The sequence below is a fragment of the Salmo trutta genome, chromosome 15 (genome assembly GCF_901001165.1).
Source record: "Salmo trutta chromosome 15, fSalTru1.1, whole genome shotgun sequence".
Classification (NCBI taxonomy): Eukaryota; Metazoa; Chordata; class Actinopteri; order Salmoniformes; family Salmonidae; genus Salmo; species Salmo trutta.
In genome coordinates this window covers 16,049,486-16,066,832 of record NC_042971.1, presented here as the reverse complement: position 1 = coordinate 16,066,832, position 17,347 = coordinate 16,049,486, and the positions used below count along the sequence as shown (strand labels likewise).

General features: G+C 44.7%; 1 protein-coding gene across 6 annotated transcripts in view; it reads right to left on the bottom strand.

Moving 5' to 3' along the window:
- LOC115148552 (rap guanine nucleotide exchange factor 6) overlaps positions 1 to 17,347 on the bottom strand; it is a 131,708-nt gene that overhangs the window by 90,787 nt on the left and 23,574 nt on the right. For 5 of the 6 annotated variants that reach the window (XM_029690531.1, XM_029690533.1, XM_029690529.1 and 2 more), the window contains exons 2-4: positions 13,536 to 13,606; positions 11,287 to 11,343; positions 4,069 to 4,152 (exon numbers count right to left, since the gene is read on the bottom strand). In XM_029690531.1, coding sequence (XP_029546391.1) covers positions 4,069 to 4,152; positions 11,287 to 11,343; positions 13,536 to 13,606 — 212 coding nt within the window. Of the gene's footprint in view, positions 1 to 2,463; positions 2,887 to 4,068; positions 4,153 to 11,286; positions 11,344 to 13,535; positions 13,607 to 17,347 lie in introns of those variants that run through there. The other variant, XM_029690534.1, reaches the window with a different exon arrangement.

Sequence of the window (17,347 nt, the reverse complement as noted above, 5' to 3'; positions counted from 1 at the left end):
GAGAGAGAGAGAGAGAGAGAGAGAGTGACCACAAACCACTGTCTAGCTGGAGCCAAGCATCTTGCTCTTAGCTCGGACTGTTCTGCTCTCATGGACAAAACGCCACACAGTCATTAACACTACAGCCAAGACCATATCGGCTAGCGATAAATTGACCGTCATGAAAATAACACAATGCACTGAACCTAGTACTAGATAGGCCTAGTGCTCACAACGTTAAGAAATACTCATCAACTAGCCTAAACCATTTTAGATACTAGAAACGCATGACTGCTACGTTACAACTGTGTAAAACGTACTATTGTTACTATGCCCAGCAGCAACAATCACAAAATAGCATCAATTTAGGGGGGGGGGGGTCAATAAACTATTTAGGTGAAATTTAATGTCATTCTATCAAACTCAAGCCACAGGGTTGAATATTGACATTGACAGAAAGGACAGAGGCTTTTTGTTACCCCCAGCATACCATTTCTATATTTATTTCACCTTTATATAACCAGGTAGGCCAGTTGAGAACAAGTTCTCATTTACAACAGCGACCTGGCCAAGATAAAGCAAAGCAGTGCGACAAAAACAACAACAGAGTTACACATGGAATAAACAAACGTACAGTCAATAACACAATAGAAAATCTGTATACAGTGTGTGCAAATGAAGTAAGGAGGTAAGACAAATAGCCCATAGTGGCAAAGTAATTACAATTTAGCAATTAACACCCCCATTGATAGATGTGCAGATGAGGATGTGCAAGTATAAATACTGGTGTGCAAAAGAGCAGGAAAAAAACTAAAACAAATATGGGGGTGAGGTAGGTAGTTGGTTGGATGGGCTATTTACAGATGGGCTGTCTACAGCTGCAGCGATCGGTAAGCTGCTCTGACAGGCGATGCTTGAAGTTAGTGTGGGAGATAGGAGTCTCCAACTTCAGTGATTTTTGCAATTCGTTCCAGTCACTGGCAGCAGAGAACTGGAAGGAAAGGCGGCCAAAGGAGGTGTTGGCTTTGGGGGTGACCAGTGAAATATACCTGCTGGAGCGCGTGCTACAGGTGGGTGCTGCTATGGTGACCAGTGAGCTGAGATAAGGCGGGGCTTTACCTAGCAGAGACTTGTAGATGACCTGGAGCCAGTGGGTTTGGCGACGAATATGTAGCGAGGACCAGCCAACGAGAGCGTACAGGTCGCAACGGTGGGTAGTATATGGGGCTTTGGTGACAAAACGGATGGCACTGTGATAGACTGCATCCAGTTTGCTGAGTAGAGTGTTGGAGGCTATTTTGTAGTAAACAAATGAGTCAATAAAACCACTAGTCTACATTACTGAGCAAGAATACTAATGATGTTTACTTTAGAAAAACACAAACAAAATGTATGAGATTCTAAGGAACCTGCTCCAGTGTCAGATAATCAACAATCTCCGTACATGAGAAGGGCTGTGGTTTCACTAGAATAAAAACATGAAAAACCATGAGAACTTCACAAGAGCTGAGAAGATAATCTGCCCATCAGGTATAGGATCACTTAGTCTTGTGTTCATCAAGGCTGTGGTTTTTAAATGAAACTGCGAGTAGAAAGAGACACTTCCAATGGGCTATTGCTGGCACAGTAATTTCTTGCTAAATGTGCCTTTCCCTGAGTAGTAGCAGGCTTATCTTTCAGATGTTGAGAGTAGATTTAAAATCGACATCGTACGGTATCACTTCAAACCACACAGGCCCGATGGCATCCTGCCAACGCGTGCCTTACCGTAGGGAATTCCAAAACATTTAGTGCATGGGTACCAACCTTCCTTGATTTGAGGGGTCAATTTTCAATTTGTTTTTTACAATTCGTGATTGGTACAAACCGTCTAAATCGCCGATGCTCTAGGATAAAAACAAAGTGGTAAAATGTCAGAGGAAGACGCGACTCGGATGCCGCACATGGGAATACCTTCGGTTTGTCATTCAGAAGCCGAGCTGTGTCCTAAAGTAGACGAGTCGAAGACATCTGACTTTCCTTGGGAATAATCTGATTCAATGTGTGAATCTGTCGCTATCAATTGATCAAATCACTTTCTTTAAAATCTGTATATTTAAATTTAGGTTTCACATAAATGACCATAAAAAAAACATTTGGTAGCGGAATAACATTTTGGGAAAATCGGATGTATCGGGTTAATTTATTTGGTATTTAATATTTGCTCTTAATAACCAATAATTCAAATTAAAGGGAGGGCGTAACATTTTTCAAATGTGAAAAAGGGGGCTCTTGGGGGAAAAAAATTGGTTGGGAACCACTGATTTAGCCCATAGCAGCGTTTAGATTCCCAGGCCGGCTTCAGTCCACAAGCAGAGAGGGGGGAGTTAAAAAGCTCCTTAATGACTTACTAAGGCATACATCCACGACTCCAAGTCCTAGGGCTCAACTCCTAACAGAACGATAAAAACATGTTCCACAAGGGAGGAACAAGTAAACACCAACCTGACAAACAGCTATGTACAGATCTGCTTCTCTGGGTCTCTTTGAGGGGAGATGATTTCCAGCATATCCTCAATTGTTTTGTAAGTAAATAGAATCGTACAGGTCTCGACCCAAACTGTTGTAAATCCAAGTCCAGTCTGTTTAGAGATCCAGTGGGAAGAGGAGGCGAGTCCTTGTGGGCTTGAGCCTTTTCTAAAGGGACGGAGTGTGTTTCTCTCTCCGGTCTGTGTGTCCGATGGCTCCAGGGCGTGTGTGTGTGTGTGTGTCTGTGTGTGTGTGTGTGTTTTCTGTGTGTGCTCATTTCCTGCCTGGATATGCTTCTGGGCTACAAGCTGCTCAGGAACACATGGCCATTCCCAGTCCTGCCAGGAGTTCCGCATTCCCCACCGCCCTCTTCCCTTCCCCCTGCTCACTGCCCTCCTAGCCCCCCCTCCGCCCCAACAACCCCATGGACCCCTGCAGAGGCAGCACCCCAACCCCACCACTCTGCTCTGTCTGTCATCAACTGCCCCGCACAGACGCAATGTTCACAGTCACGCATAGGTCTACATGCACAGTCACACACACACGCATACACATTCACACACGCGGGCATAAACACACAGACACACACACTTCAATATCTCTTCAAGGCAGTCGTGGTTGCCCACCTTCTCCTTCTGCACTGAAGCACATGGCGGTCACCTCATGTGCGCCCAATTGCTGCCAATATGCAGATTCAGCTTCACACAGAGTGTTTTTCAATGCTTTTTGTCCCCATTTCCCATTTGTGTCATCCTCAATGCTTCAAATCTGATATATGCTGTGCAGTAGGGTAGAGGAAGTGGTACCATGTGCAAATTATCTTTCAAAAGCTTTGTGTTTCATGGCTGGGCAGGGGGGGGGGGGGGGGAAGAAGGCTGTGTTGGAGTGACCGACCCATGCAGGAAGACGAAAAGCATTAATAAAGCGGTGAAAATGGGCCTGGCTGGTGTGTCTGTGTCCGAGACATCTGTACTCAATCAGCAACACACACACACACACACACACACACACACACACACACACACACACACACACACACACACACACACACACACACACACACACACACACACACACACACACACACTCATTATCAGTGACTGCAGTTATTATAGCCATGTGGTGCTAGAGGAATCTCACACTTGCCTCAAAGCTGCACTGCATCAAAAAGACACGATCCCTACTTAACGTGTGTGCGAGACAGAGAGAGTGAGTGAGTGAGACCGTGACAAAGTGTGCATGTGTGTGTTAGAAAGAGACGTGTGTCTGTCCGGCTCTCCCTCTTCCCTCGCTCTGACAGACAAGCCAGTGAACTGTAGCAGAACCCACTCAGTTCAGAGCTCACTCCTCGGTGGTCTATCTCCTACCTGGCTGCGTCCCAAATGGCACCCTATTCCTTATATAGTGCACTACTTTTCACCAGCACCCTATGGAACCTGGTCAAAAGTAGTGCACTACAAGGGGACTAGGGTGCCATTCGGGACGCGGCGGCCTCTCTCCCTCTCTCCTTACCCCGTCCAGTCAGTCTGTGTCTGTGTGAAGAGGCTGTGTGCTGATCAATGGACGATAGGTGGTACCTACCAGCATCTAGCCAAGTACATGTGCTCCTTGACGAAGACTGAGCCGGAGAGGAGGATGTACCAACATGTGGCGAGGCTGTCTTGGCTGTAGGGGGAGACAAGATTACAAGGAACATCGTGTTAGTGTACATCAGGGTTCCCCAACTGGTGGCCCCGCGGGTGCTTTTATTTGGCCCCCCTTTCTGAGCAAATTTAAATAAAAATACAAATTCCGGGGTGTGGAATTTTCATTTCTTGGACATATAAGAAATCTGTTCCCAAGTATTCCCATGCATAATAGAGAGAGAGAGTGATCATATACAACTATAAGCAAGGTTTGAAGTGATTAGGTTTTAGTCAAACATATGTTTGGGCTTCTTACGGTCAATTTGCAGAGGACAAATTATTTGTAATTATGTTCCGACACCCCGACCATCCCCTCAAAAGAAATTGTCCCGCGGCTGAATCTAGCTGATGATCCCTGGTCTACATATTGCCGTTTGTGGACATGTCTGCATGGTGACGTCACATGTGTATTATATTTGAAAAGGATAAGCCCTGAATTTTTCCTCAACAGGGTAAAAAAAATATCTGGGCCCTAAAAACAAGTCTTGAATGTTGCTTGAGGTGGTACAGTAGATGCATTAGCATCGTTTAAGTAGAGGCTGAATTGCCTTGAAGAAATCCACTTGCATGGCTTCGATAGTCCTGTTGATATTCTGTCCAAACAGGGCACTTCATTAGCCGTCTACCATGAGGAGAGGCAGTAGCATCTCAGTCTCCTCCTCAGAGAGGGAATATGCAGCCGGGGCAGCCTTAATAACAGATGCAATATGGATGGAGGAGGGTGAAGTTTAATAACAATAAAGATACATATAAGTCGGTAGCTTAATGTATAAAGCAAATACATTAGCAGGTTCACATGGGCTTTAGTATTTCATAAGGAATCCATTTTTTTCATATGCTGTTTACTACCTCCAGGATGTACAGTATTAGAACGCTGACTGAGTGCTAAGGTGTCAGAGTACAGTGAGACCATCTCTGGAGACCTCCCATTCCTCACTTCCCTCATCAACTCATCCCTGACCACTGGCTGTGTCCGCTCTTACTTCAAAATGGCCAGAGTAGTGGTCTAAGGCACTGCATCACAGTGCTAGCTGTGCCACTAGAGATTCTGGGTTCGAGTCCAGGCTCTGTCGCAGCCGGCCGCGACCGGGAGGCCCATGGGGCGGCGCACAGTTGGCCCAGTGTCGTCCAGGTTAGGCCGGCAGGGATACCCTTGTCTCATTGCGCTCTAGCGACTCCTGTGGCGGGCCGGGCGCAGGGCACGCCGCTGACACGGTCGCCAGGTGTACAGTGTTTCCTCCGACACATTGGTGCGGCTGGCTTCCGGGTTGGATGGGCATTGTGTCAAGAAGCAGTGCGGCTTGGTTGGGTTGCGTTTCAGAGGACGCATGGCTCTCGACCTTCGCCTCTCCCGAGTCCGTACGGGAGTTGCAGCGCTGAGACAAGACTGTAACTACTACCAATTGGATACCACGAAATTGGGGATAAAAAAGGGGTGAAAAATACAACAACAAAAAGTCCCCTCCTCAAGAAACTGCAGACCGGTATCTTTACCTTTCTGTTCAATAACCCTTAAGCGTGCTGTCCCTGACCAACCCTCTCGCTACCTCACTCAGAACCATCTACATGACCCTAACCAGTCAGGCTTCAAGACGGGTCACTCAACCGACTGCTCTCCTCTTCATCACAGAGGCTCCACGCACTGCCAAAGCTGACTCTCTCTTATCTGTTCTCATCCTCCTAGATCTATCCGCTGCCTTCAACACCGTGAACCATCAGCTCTTCATCTCCCCCCTCTTTGGGCTGGGCGTCTCAGGCTCTGCACACTCTTGGACTGCATCCTACCTGGCAGGCTGCTCCTTGCAGGTGGCGTGGAGAGAATCTGCACCACGTACTCACACTACTGGTGCCCCCCACGTCTCTGTTAGTAAATCAAATCACTCGACTCATTTCCTCATCTGGTCTATCCTATCATTGCTATGCGGATGACGCTCAACTGCTTTCCCCCCCCCCCACCCAGGTGGCGACACGCCTGGCAGATATCTCAGCTTGGATGTCGGTCCACCACCTTAAGCTCAACAAGACGGAGTTGCTCTTCCTCTTGGGGAAGGCCGGCCAGCTCCACGACCTCTCCATCTGATAAGGGATTTATATGTTTAAATGTAATGATTAAATAATTCTACCCTGAAACGTAACTAATTAGTAATTAGTAGTTTAGTTGGCATGTATAATGAATGATTAAAGTACTAAACGTAAGTCCCATATAGTTTAGTAGAGGCCCGGGAGGAAGAGAAATGTGTGTGTATGAGTGTGCCTAAGAAAATAGCGAGAACAATTAGACTGCGTTTGACCCGACCTAGCGAGAACTTTGAGAAACTTATGAGAAGAAAGGGAGTAACTCTCAAGGTTCCTCTGATCTCGGGGGAATGGAACAGACAGCATTGGATAGTGATTAACAGTGGTGAGAACTCCGGGGAGGGATACAACTCACCTACTGTTCGTGTGTGTGTGTATGTATGTAGGACATCTACTGTTTGTGTGGAGGTATGTGTGTAAGTAGGGAGTGAGCATAAAATGAATGTCTTTGTATTATGGACTTCAGAACGTTCTCTGAATAAACTGTACATCAAAGCAGTGACTCGCTTCATCAGGTTCACGCTATACTACAGACGTAGAGTACGACCCTATCTCACACAGGAAGCAGCACAGGTCATCTCCCATCTGGACTATTGCAACTCACTTTTGGCTGGGCTCCTTGTGCCATCAAAACACCTGCAACTTATACAGAACGCTGCAGTCCACCTGGGGTTCAACCTTCCCAAGTTCTCCCATGTCACCCCGCTCCTTCGCACACTCCGCTGGCTTTAGAGTCGAAGCTAGCATCCACTACAAGACCGTGGTGCTTGCCTACGGAGCAGCAAGAAGAACTGCCCCTCCCTACCGCCAGGCTATGCTAAAACCCTGCACCCCAATCCGAGCACTCCGTTCTGCCACCTCTGGTCTCTTAGCCTTCACACCCCTACGGGAGGTCAGCTCCCGCTCAGTCTAAGCTCTTCCCTGTCCTGGCACCCCAAAGGTGAAACTAGCTTCCCCCTGAAGCTAGGACAGCAGAGACCCGTTCCGAAAACATCTGAAACCCTACCTCTTCATAGAGTATCTAAATAATCCCACAGCACCCCCCCCCATGCAGCCTTTCATGAGGATTCGCACTTTATTTTTTCCACCCTTACATGTGCTGACTTTGCTGATAGCTACTTTGAGGAAAAATGTACTTGCTATGAGTGTGATATGTGGTTGTCCCACCTAGCCATCCTAAGATGAATGCACTAACTAAGTCGCTCTGGATAACAGTGTCCGCTAAATAACTAAAATGTAAAAATGGTAAACAGACAAAACAACGGTAACATGACAAGGAAACCGTGCTCATTAGCCACCCGAGTCACGGTCTGTTCACTCTGCTACCATCTAGAAGACAGAGACGGTACAGGTGCATCAAAGTCGAGACCGCAAGACTGAAAAACAGCTTCCATCTCCAGGCCATCAGACTGTTTAACAGCCGTCACAGAAAACATGGTAATTAACTCCAATGACCATAATCCATTGCACGCCTACTTGTCCAATCTGTGTGCGGCAGACACGGAGAGAAGAGATAGAAGATGAGTGATCGAGAGGAATAGAGAGCAGTTGCTTTGAGTGGTATCTCTACCTGAAAATATATGATTGCTAGACGGTATTCAGCAGTCATAAAAGTATGCCTTATTTACTTTTAAGAACTACTAAAACTGTGATTTTGGCAGAAAGCAGAAGCAGCAGCTCTATAGAGAGACGATGACTTATAATTAAATAATAAAGTCATCAAATAAAACAAATATACAGTGTCTACACAACGTATTCAAACCCCTTAAGTTCAAGTAACAGACACATCTCAACATCAACTGTTCAGAGGAGAATCAGGCATTCATAGTCCAATTGCTGCAAAGAAACCACTACTAAAGGACACCAAGATGAAGAAGAGACTTGTTGGGGCCAGGAAACACAAGCGATGGACATTAGATCGGGCAAAATCTGTCCTTTGGTCTGATGAGTCCAAATTTGATTTTTTTTTGCTTCCGCTGTGTCTTTGTGACATGCAATATGGGTGAACGGATGATTTCCGCATGTGTATTTCCCACCGTAAAGCATGGATGTGGTGGTGTTATGGTGTGGGGGTGCTTTGCTGGTAACACTGTCAGAGATTTATTTAGAATTCAAGGCACACTTAACACTTAACCAGCACTATCATTTGTTTTTCAACAGGACAATGACCCAACACACATCCAGGCTGTGTAAGGCCTATTTTACCAGGAAGGAGAGTGATGGAGTGCTGCATCAAATGACCTGGCCTCCACAATCCCCCGACCTCAACCAAATTGAGATGGTTTGGGATGAGTCGGACCGCAGAGTGAAGGAAAAGCAGCCAACAAGTGTTCAGCATTTGTGGGAACTCCTTCAAGACTGTTGGAAAAGCATTCCATGTGTGTTATTTCATAGTTTGTCTTCACCATTATTCTACAATGTAGAAAATTGTGAACAAATAAATTAAATAAAAAACCTTGAATGATTAGGTGTTCTAAACCTTTTGACCGGTAGTGTAAATATCACATTTACATAAGTATTCAGACCCTTTACTCAGTACCTTGGCCTCGAATACAGCATCAAGTCTTCTTGGGTATGATGCTACAAGCTTGGCACACTTGTATTTGGGGAGATCCTGCCATTAATCTCTGCAGATCCTCTCAAGCTCTGTCAGGTTGGATGGGGAGCGTTGCTGCACAGCCATTTTCAGGTCTCTCCAGAGATGTTAGATCGGGTTCAAGTCCAGGCTCTGGCTGGGCCACTGAAGGACATTCAGAAACTTGTCCCGAAGCCACTCTTGCGTTGTCTTGGCTGTGTGCTTAGGGTCGTTGTCTTGTTGGAAGGTGAACCGTCGACCCAGTCTGAGGTCCTGAGAGCTCTGGAGCAGGTTTCATCAAGGACCTCTCTGTACTTTGCTCCGTTCATCTTTCCCTCTATCTTGACTAGTCTCCCAGTCCCTGTCGCTAAAAAACAACCCCAAAGCATGATGCTGCCACCACAATGCTTCACCGTAGGGATGGTGCCCGGTTTCCTCTAGACGTGACGCTTGGCATTCAGGCCAAAGAGTTCAATCTTGGTTTCATCAGACCAGAGAATCTTGTTTTTAGGTGCCTTTTGGCAAACTCCAAGTGGGCTGTCATGTGCCTTTTACTGAGGAGCGGCTTCCGTCTGGCCACTCTGCCACTAAGGCCTGATTGGTGGAGTGCTGCAGAGATGGGAGAACCTTCCAGAAGGACAACCATCTCCACAGAGAAAATGTAGAGCTCTGTCAGAGTGACCATCTGGTCCTAGGTCACCCCCCTGTCCAAGGCCCTTCTCCCCCAATTGCTGAGTTTGGCCGGGCGGCCAGCTCTAGGAAGAGTCTTGGTGGTTCCAAACTTCTTCATTTACATTTACATTTGAGTCATTTAGCAGACACTCTTATCCAGAGCGACTTACAGTGGTGCATGCATACATTTCATACATTTCTTCTCCATACTGGTCCCCCTTGGGAATCGAACCCACAACCCTGGCGTTGCAAACACCATGCTCTACCAACTGAGCTACACGCGACTACTTCTTCCATTTAGGAACAATGGATGCCACTGTTCTTGGGACCTTCAATGCTGCAGAAATGTTTTGGTACCCTTCCCCAGATCTGTGCCTCAACACAATCCTGTCTCGGAGCTCTACGGACAATTCCTTCAACATCATGGCTTGGTTTTTGTTCTGACATGCACTGTCAACTGTGGGACCTTAGACAGGTTTGTGGCTTTCCAAATTATGTCCAATCAATTCAATTTACCACAGTTGGACTACAATCAAATTGTAGAAACATCTCAAGGATGATCAACGAAAACAGGATGCACATGTGCTCAATTTTGAGTCTCATAGCAAAGGGTCTGAATAGTTAAATAAATTAGATATTTCCGTATTTCCCCGAGTGGCGCAGTGGTCTAAGGCACTACATCGCAGTGCTAGTTGTGCCACTAGAGATTCTGGATTAGAGTCCAGGCTCTGTCGCAGCCGGCCGAGACCGGGAGACCCACTGGGCAGCACACAAATGGCCCAGCGTCGTCCGGGTTAGGGGAGGGTTTGGCCGGCAGGGATGTCCTTGTCCCATCGTGCACAAGCGACTCTGGGCACAGTGCATGCTATCACGGTCGCCAGGTGTACGGTGTTTTCTTCCGACACATTGGTGTGGCTGGCTTCCGGGTTAAGTGGGCATTGTGTAAAGAATCAGTGCAGCTTGGCTAGGTTGTGTTTTGGGAGGACGCACGGCTCTCGACCTTCGCCTCTCCCGAGTCCGCACGGGAGTTGTAGCGATGATACAAGACTGTAACTACCAACTGGACACCACAAAATTGGGGAGAAAAAGGTGTAAATAAAACATTTTATAAAAAAAAGAAATCCGCAGGACATAAAACAATAGAGGAAAGATGGAAATAAATTGAGACGTAGTATTTTCATATTTTAGTATACGCTTTTCGTATTAATATGAAATTCCTGTTATTTTTCTTAGACTTTCACAAAAACAAGTGTAACTCTGAAATGTCAACGGACCACTGAACATATACCACGTTTTATATTTTCAAAGCCTTTTACATTTAATTTAGCATGTGTCGTGCGAATTTCACTTTTTGCGACCTGCAGAAACAACTTTGAAGACAACAACCACAAAATGTAAAATCCTAAAAAGTTGTTACGAGAAACCTGCACCCACAGCTGTGCACATGCCCAGACTTTTTGGATATAATGTTAAAAGGTTATGTTAAAGTAAGACCCCTCTGAATGATTCAGAACATGAAGAATCTTATTTGCCTTGGTAAAAAAAAAAAATCTATTTTATAACATAAGTGGAATTTCATCACCAAAGTGTGTTTTCACCCACTATGGCAGAGTGGGTGGACACAACCATCATCAAAACTGTGTACGCAACCAATAAATGTATTTGACGCTGCAGACAAACAGAAAAGGAAAACAATGTTCTTCAAGAGAAGCAAAGGAGATGTTTAGGTTTTCCTGTGTGTGTGTGTGTGTGTGTGTGTGTGTGTGTGTGTGTGTGTGTGTGTGTACTTACTAGAACAGGACGTGGTTAGCTTCGTGTCTCTCATACCTGGCTGAGGTACACATGGACCTGCACAACAACAAAACAACATCTTTATTATGACTATCAGTTCATACATTATCAGTTTCATACATTACCAGTTTTATAAATTATACACGTATACATTATCAGTTCATAGATTATACGTTTACACACACAACAGGTTTTTTCTGGATCAGAAAAGGGGCATAGGTGTTGAACACGGCAATGTTCGTGGATCGGCCTGTCAGCGCGGCTGAATTTTAGATAGCATTTTAGAGGCCGCCATTTAAGGTGTAGTTAACGTTTTGCAATTTTAAGCCAATTTCCTGCAATTCTGAATTTCTCCATGGAGCCGAGAGACATTTTTGCAGTGTAAAATTTTGTAGTTTGAAAGCTAATTTCCTGCAATTCTACGCATGTTGCCATGGTTAATGCTGTGTTCTTTTGCTCATACATAATAACAAAATCAATGCTGCTAAATTCATTGGTTTTGGAATTTTCAATTCTCCTTGGCTGTTTAGCTTTTATTTTGTTGATTGTTGATTCTCAAAGATTATATTGCTGAAAAAGATGTAGGCCCGTTAACATTTCTACATACTTTATATCTGGTTTTAGTCGTTTCAATTTACACCGAAATAGTTTTTCCATCCTGACCCCACCCCCCAAAAAATAAATATATTTTTTCCTCTACTGTTCGGACATTAGCGACCTGAAAAAACACTTAACGTATGAACTAGTAGTGTTTGAGTTATCAGTCCATACATACGTTTCCTACATGATCAGTTTCATACATTACACATTTACGCATCATCAGTTCAGATTAGTGATGGGGGAAACAAATTACACAGTTACATATCGGGATATTATTTTTAACAAAATATTGTATCGTTTTGACAATATCACAATATTATTTTGGCACTAGTTGGATGTACTTGAGCCAAAACTCTGTATAGATTGTTCTCCATCTTTTTAAATAAGGAGCCAAATTGTCTTCAGCACATTTATTTCTATGACTGACCAAAACTCTCGTCCCTCTGCAGCAGACATACGGTGAGCAATATGTTTGAAAGATCGAATCGCAATAAAAATCACAGTATCACAATACATTTTGAATCGTAAGAAATCGCAATACATATCTTATGAGTAGTGTTGCCCGGTATACCAGCACCACGGTAATATCACGGTGCCAAACTGTCATGATACTTATGACACCAACATTTTAGAATACTGTAGTACCATTTCAACTGACACTACCAACTTTTTCAGCCCTACCGATCTAAAGAACCTGCTGGCGCCTGTTATTAAATGTTCATAAAGTCAGTTTTGTTTAAAAACTCAGTTGAATTTAAGCAACAGCCACTGGTCTCTTGTATGCGGAATAGGGCTGGGAAATGCCTGGGACCTCACAATACAATATTATCACAATACTTTGGTGCCGATACGATATGTATTGCGATTTAATACTGCGATTTTATTGCAATTCGATGTTCCAAACACATTACTCACCATATCTGCTAAAGAGGGACGAGAGAGCCATGATAAAAAACTAGTTTGAATCAGTGAGAGAAATAAAAGTGCTGAAAACAAAATTGGCTCCCTGTTTAAAAAGAAGATGGAGAACAAGCTATGAAGGAAAAAAAAACGCTGGAGTTCTGGCGCAGGTACAGCCGACTAGCGGAAAAATAATATTGCGATATTGTCAAAACATTACAATATATCGTCAAAAAGAATATCCCGATATGTAACTGCATCTATTTTTTTCTCCCATCACTAGTTCAGACACTACCAACTTATAGACGATCAGTTCATACATGACCACACCCAGACTGACAGCTCTCATATCCGAGTGTTGATTACGTGGAATGGTTGTGGTTAATGTCTCAGAGGTGTATGGCTGCGTGGCCTGGCCTGCACGCCGGCCCCAGCGTGCGCCAGTCAACTCTGTCCTATGTATGAACAGGAGATTGGACTGGAAGGGTCATGTAGATGAGTCACAGAACACTAGTTGCAGCTTCCACACCTGGGCCTGTATTCATAATGCCTCTCATCAGAGTAGGAGTGCTGATCTAGAATCAGGTCCCCCGCCCAGACCATGTAGAAAAGCCCAATCTCATTCATGATGTTTTTAAAAAAAGGCCAAACTGATCCTAAATCAGCGCTTCTACTCTAAGATGTGGTGTAGGCAGCTTTAGCAGGGTGGGTGTTTTGGTGTAATGGTTGGACGGAGAGGTAAATCTGACCTGAGCTGGTGCTCCCTGAGGTGGGACAGGACATCCATGTGGTAGAGGTGACAGTAAACGGTGTGCAGGTCCTGGAGGAGACGATAAAACAAATAAATGAAAAAAAAGGTTCAAAACAGACATCTCACCTCACCCAGAGGCAAGGCAACACAGGTTGATTGACAATTGAAAGACTTGGAAAAATGCAGCTCGGGGTCAGCTGTGGTTGGATTGAAAAAAAGGTCTCTTACTCTAAAGCAGGAACTGGAGACGTAAAAACGTAAGTCACACGTACACTATAGGCCTAATACTCTCAGGTGCATACTGAACGACGGCGCAAAAATGTTTGGGCACGCAGGCTCTCGGTCAGGATTGACCAAAGAGTCTCAAAACGCTGGAGGATTTGTACGGACTACCAAATGACTGTCAATCAACCGTTTTTCCACAAGACACACAGAACACACTTTTTTTTTATTTCACCTTTATTTAACCAGGTAGGCTAGTTGAGAACAAGTTCTCGTTTGCAACTGCGACCTGGGCAAGATAAAGCATAGCAATTCAAGACATACAACAACCCAGAGTTACAAATGGAATAAACAAAACATACAGTCAATAATACAGTAGAACAAAAGAAAACAAAAAGTATATATATACAGTGAGTGCAAATGAGGTAAGTTAAGGCAATAAATAGGCCATGGTGGCGAAGTAATTACAACATAGCAATTAAACACTGGAATGGTAGATGTGCAGAAGATGAATGTGCAAGTAGAGATACTGGGGTGCAAAAGAGCAAGATAAATAAATACATACAATATGGGGATGAGGTAGGTAGATAGATGGGCTGTTTACAAATGGGCTATGTACAGATGCAGTGATCTGTGAGCTGCTCTGACAGCTGGTGCTTAAAGCTAGTGAGGGAGATATGAGTCTCCAGCTTCAGAGATTTTTGCAGTTCGTTCCAGTCATTGGCAGCAGAGAACTGGAAGGAAAGGCAACCAAAGCAGGAATTGGCTTTGGGGGTGACCAGTGAGATACACCTGCTGGAGCGCGTGTTACGAGTGGGTGCTGCTATGGTGACCAGTGAGCTAAGATAAGGCGGGGCTTTACCTAGCAGAGACTTGTAGATGACCTGTAGCCAATCGGTCTGGCGAGGAGTATGAAGCGAGGGCCAACCAACAAGAGCATACAGGTCGCAATGGTGGGTAGTATATGGGGCTTTGGTGACAACACGGATGGCACTGTGATAGACTGCATCCAGTTTGTTGAATAGGGAATTGGAGGCTATTTTATTGATGACATCACCGAAGTCAAGGATCGATAGGATGGTCAGTTTTACGAGGGGTATGTTTGGCAGCATGAGTGAAGGATGCTTTGTTGCGAAATAGGATAGATTTTATTTTGGATTGGAGATGCTTAATGTGAGTCTGGAAGGAGAGTTTACAGTCTAACCAGACACCTAAGTATTTGTAGTTGTCCACGTATTCTAAGTCAGAGCCGTCCAGAGTAGTGATGCTGGACGGGCGAGCAGGTGTGGGCAGTGATCGATTGAAAAGCACGCATTTTGTTTTACTTGCGTTTAAGAGCAGTTGGAGGCCACGGAAGGAGAGTTGTATGGCATTGAAGCTCGTCTGGAGGGTAGGTAACACAGTGTCCAAAGAGGGGCCAGAAGTATACAGAATGGTGTCGTCTGCATAGAGGTGGATCAGAGAATCACCAGCAGCAAGAGCGACATCATTGATGTATACAGAGAAGAGAGTCGGCCCGAGAATTGAACCCTGTGGCACCCCCATAGAGACTGCCAAAGGTCCGGGCAAAAGGCCCTCCGATTTGACACACTGAACTCTATCAGAGAAGTAGTTGGTAAACCAGGCGAGGCAATCATTTGAGAAACCAAGGCTGTCGAGTCTGCCAATAAAATGTGGTGATTGGTATACAGTCACCCCATATCAGAGCAGCACAACGCTCTTAAAAGATTAACTTCTGGCTGCTTAACTAGGGAATAAATTAACCTTTGTACATAAATTTTGTGTCAACTCAGCACTATGCAAACCAGACCAAGGGCACGAGCAAATGTCCATTTTCCTTGAGGAATTTAGGCCCATTGCGTAAAGGCATGTTCCCTATCAAATTGACAAATTTAATCCGGAGCGACAAACAGTCACTGTCACACAAAGCGCTTAAAAACAGAGTCCTATCAAACACAGCTGTTCAAACATTCAGAGCAGAAAGCCTGAAGAATGCATGTGGAAACTTCCATGCGGCCATATGGTGTGGTAGGACAAGAGGAGCTATTGAGCCTACGGGCAACTAACATTAACAGGTGTGGCACATTCCCTCAGTGACTTCAGCCAAGCGCGTGCGCACACACACACACACACACACACACACACCGATGTGTGTGGCAGCAAAACAGCAAGTACTAGTTAGCTGAGACTGCTGAGGGTCAAATTCATTAATAATATTAAACCTCTGGGATTTTGTCTTTGTGGACATCCTAGGGTATTTGCTGAGCGAGTCATGGTGTATCGTAGTCAGATGTGTGTGTGTGTGTGTGTGTGTGTGTGTGTGTGTGTGTGTGTGTGTGTGTGTGTGTGTGTGTGTGTGTGTGTGTGTGTGTGTGTGCAGTGTAATACAGCTGGGACGATAAACCGAAAAATATCGGACACAGACCATACCGATGACTTATCGCAGGCATTTTGCTAATATAGGTGATTGTTAAATGGGACAATTGATGGCTACAACCATTACAGTTGTAGTAGTACTTTAAAGGATAATAAAAAAAACACGAAAGAATATTATAAACATATCGTTTTACTGATCATTATCACAGCAATTCAGGCAATTTATCTCAATAGGGATTTTTGTCCATATCGCCCAGCTCTACCGTGGACACAAAATTATTTCTCAGTGTTGAATAGACAGATCCTGAAGAAAACCAACAAGAGCCGGTAAAAAAACTAAAAAAAACACCAGGCAACGCTGGAATGTGGCACAGGAGACTAATAAATACAGGGAGGGGTAGAAGTAAGTGACTGTGTGTGTGTGTGTGTGTGTGTGTGTGTGTGTGTGTGTGTGTGTGTGTGTGTGTGTGTGTGTGTGTGTGTACAGCATAGACCTCCTGTACGTGTGCGTGGGGTTTAACCATGAATAACAACACATCAGACCCATGGCAGGCTGGGCTCCTCAGCATTAGCCTCTCCTTCCGCTAACACTTCCTGTGAGAGCTCATCTGGCCTGAAAACCAGAGGCCAGCCAGGATTTGCTGATAGAAACCCTTTGACTGTCGGTCACTCTATACTCCTTCCTTCTACTTCAAACAAAGGAAAAATCAGGAAGAACAGGTGGAAGGAGTCCACCTATAGCAGGTGTAGGTAACTAGATTCAGCCACGGGCCAACTTTAGTCGGAACAGATGGTCGGGTGGGCGGAACATAATTATAATAATTTGTACACAACAAATTGACCACAACTACGCCCAAAAAGACAGTACCAGCTAAAAGCTTGGACACACCTACTCATTCAAGGGTTTTTCTTTATTTTTACTATTTTCAACACTATGAAATAACACATATGGAATCATGTAGTAACAAAAAAAGTGTTATACAGAATATATTTTATATTTGAGATTCTTCAAAGTAGCCACCCTTTGCCTTGATGGCAGCTTTGCGCACTCTTGGCATTCTCTCAACCAGCTTCATTAGGAAGTAACCTGGAATGCATTTCAATGAACAGGTGTGCCTTTCTTTCCTTCTTAAGCGTTTGAGCCAATCAGTTGTGTTGTAACAAGGTAGGGGTAGTATACAAAAGATAGCCCTATTTTGTAAAATACCAAGT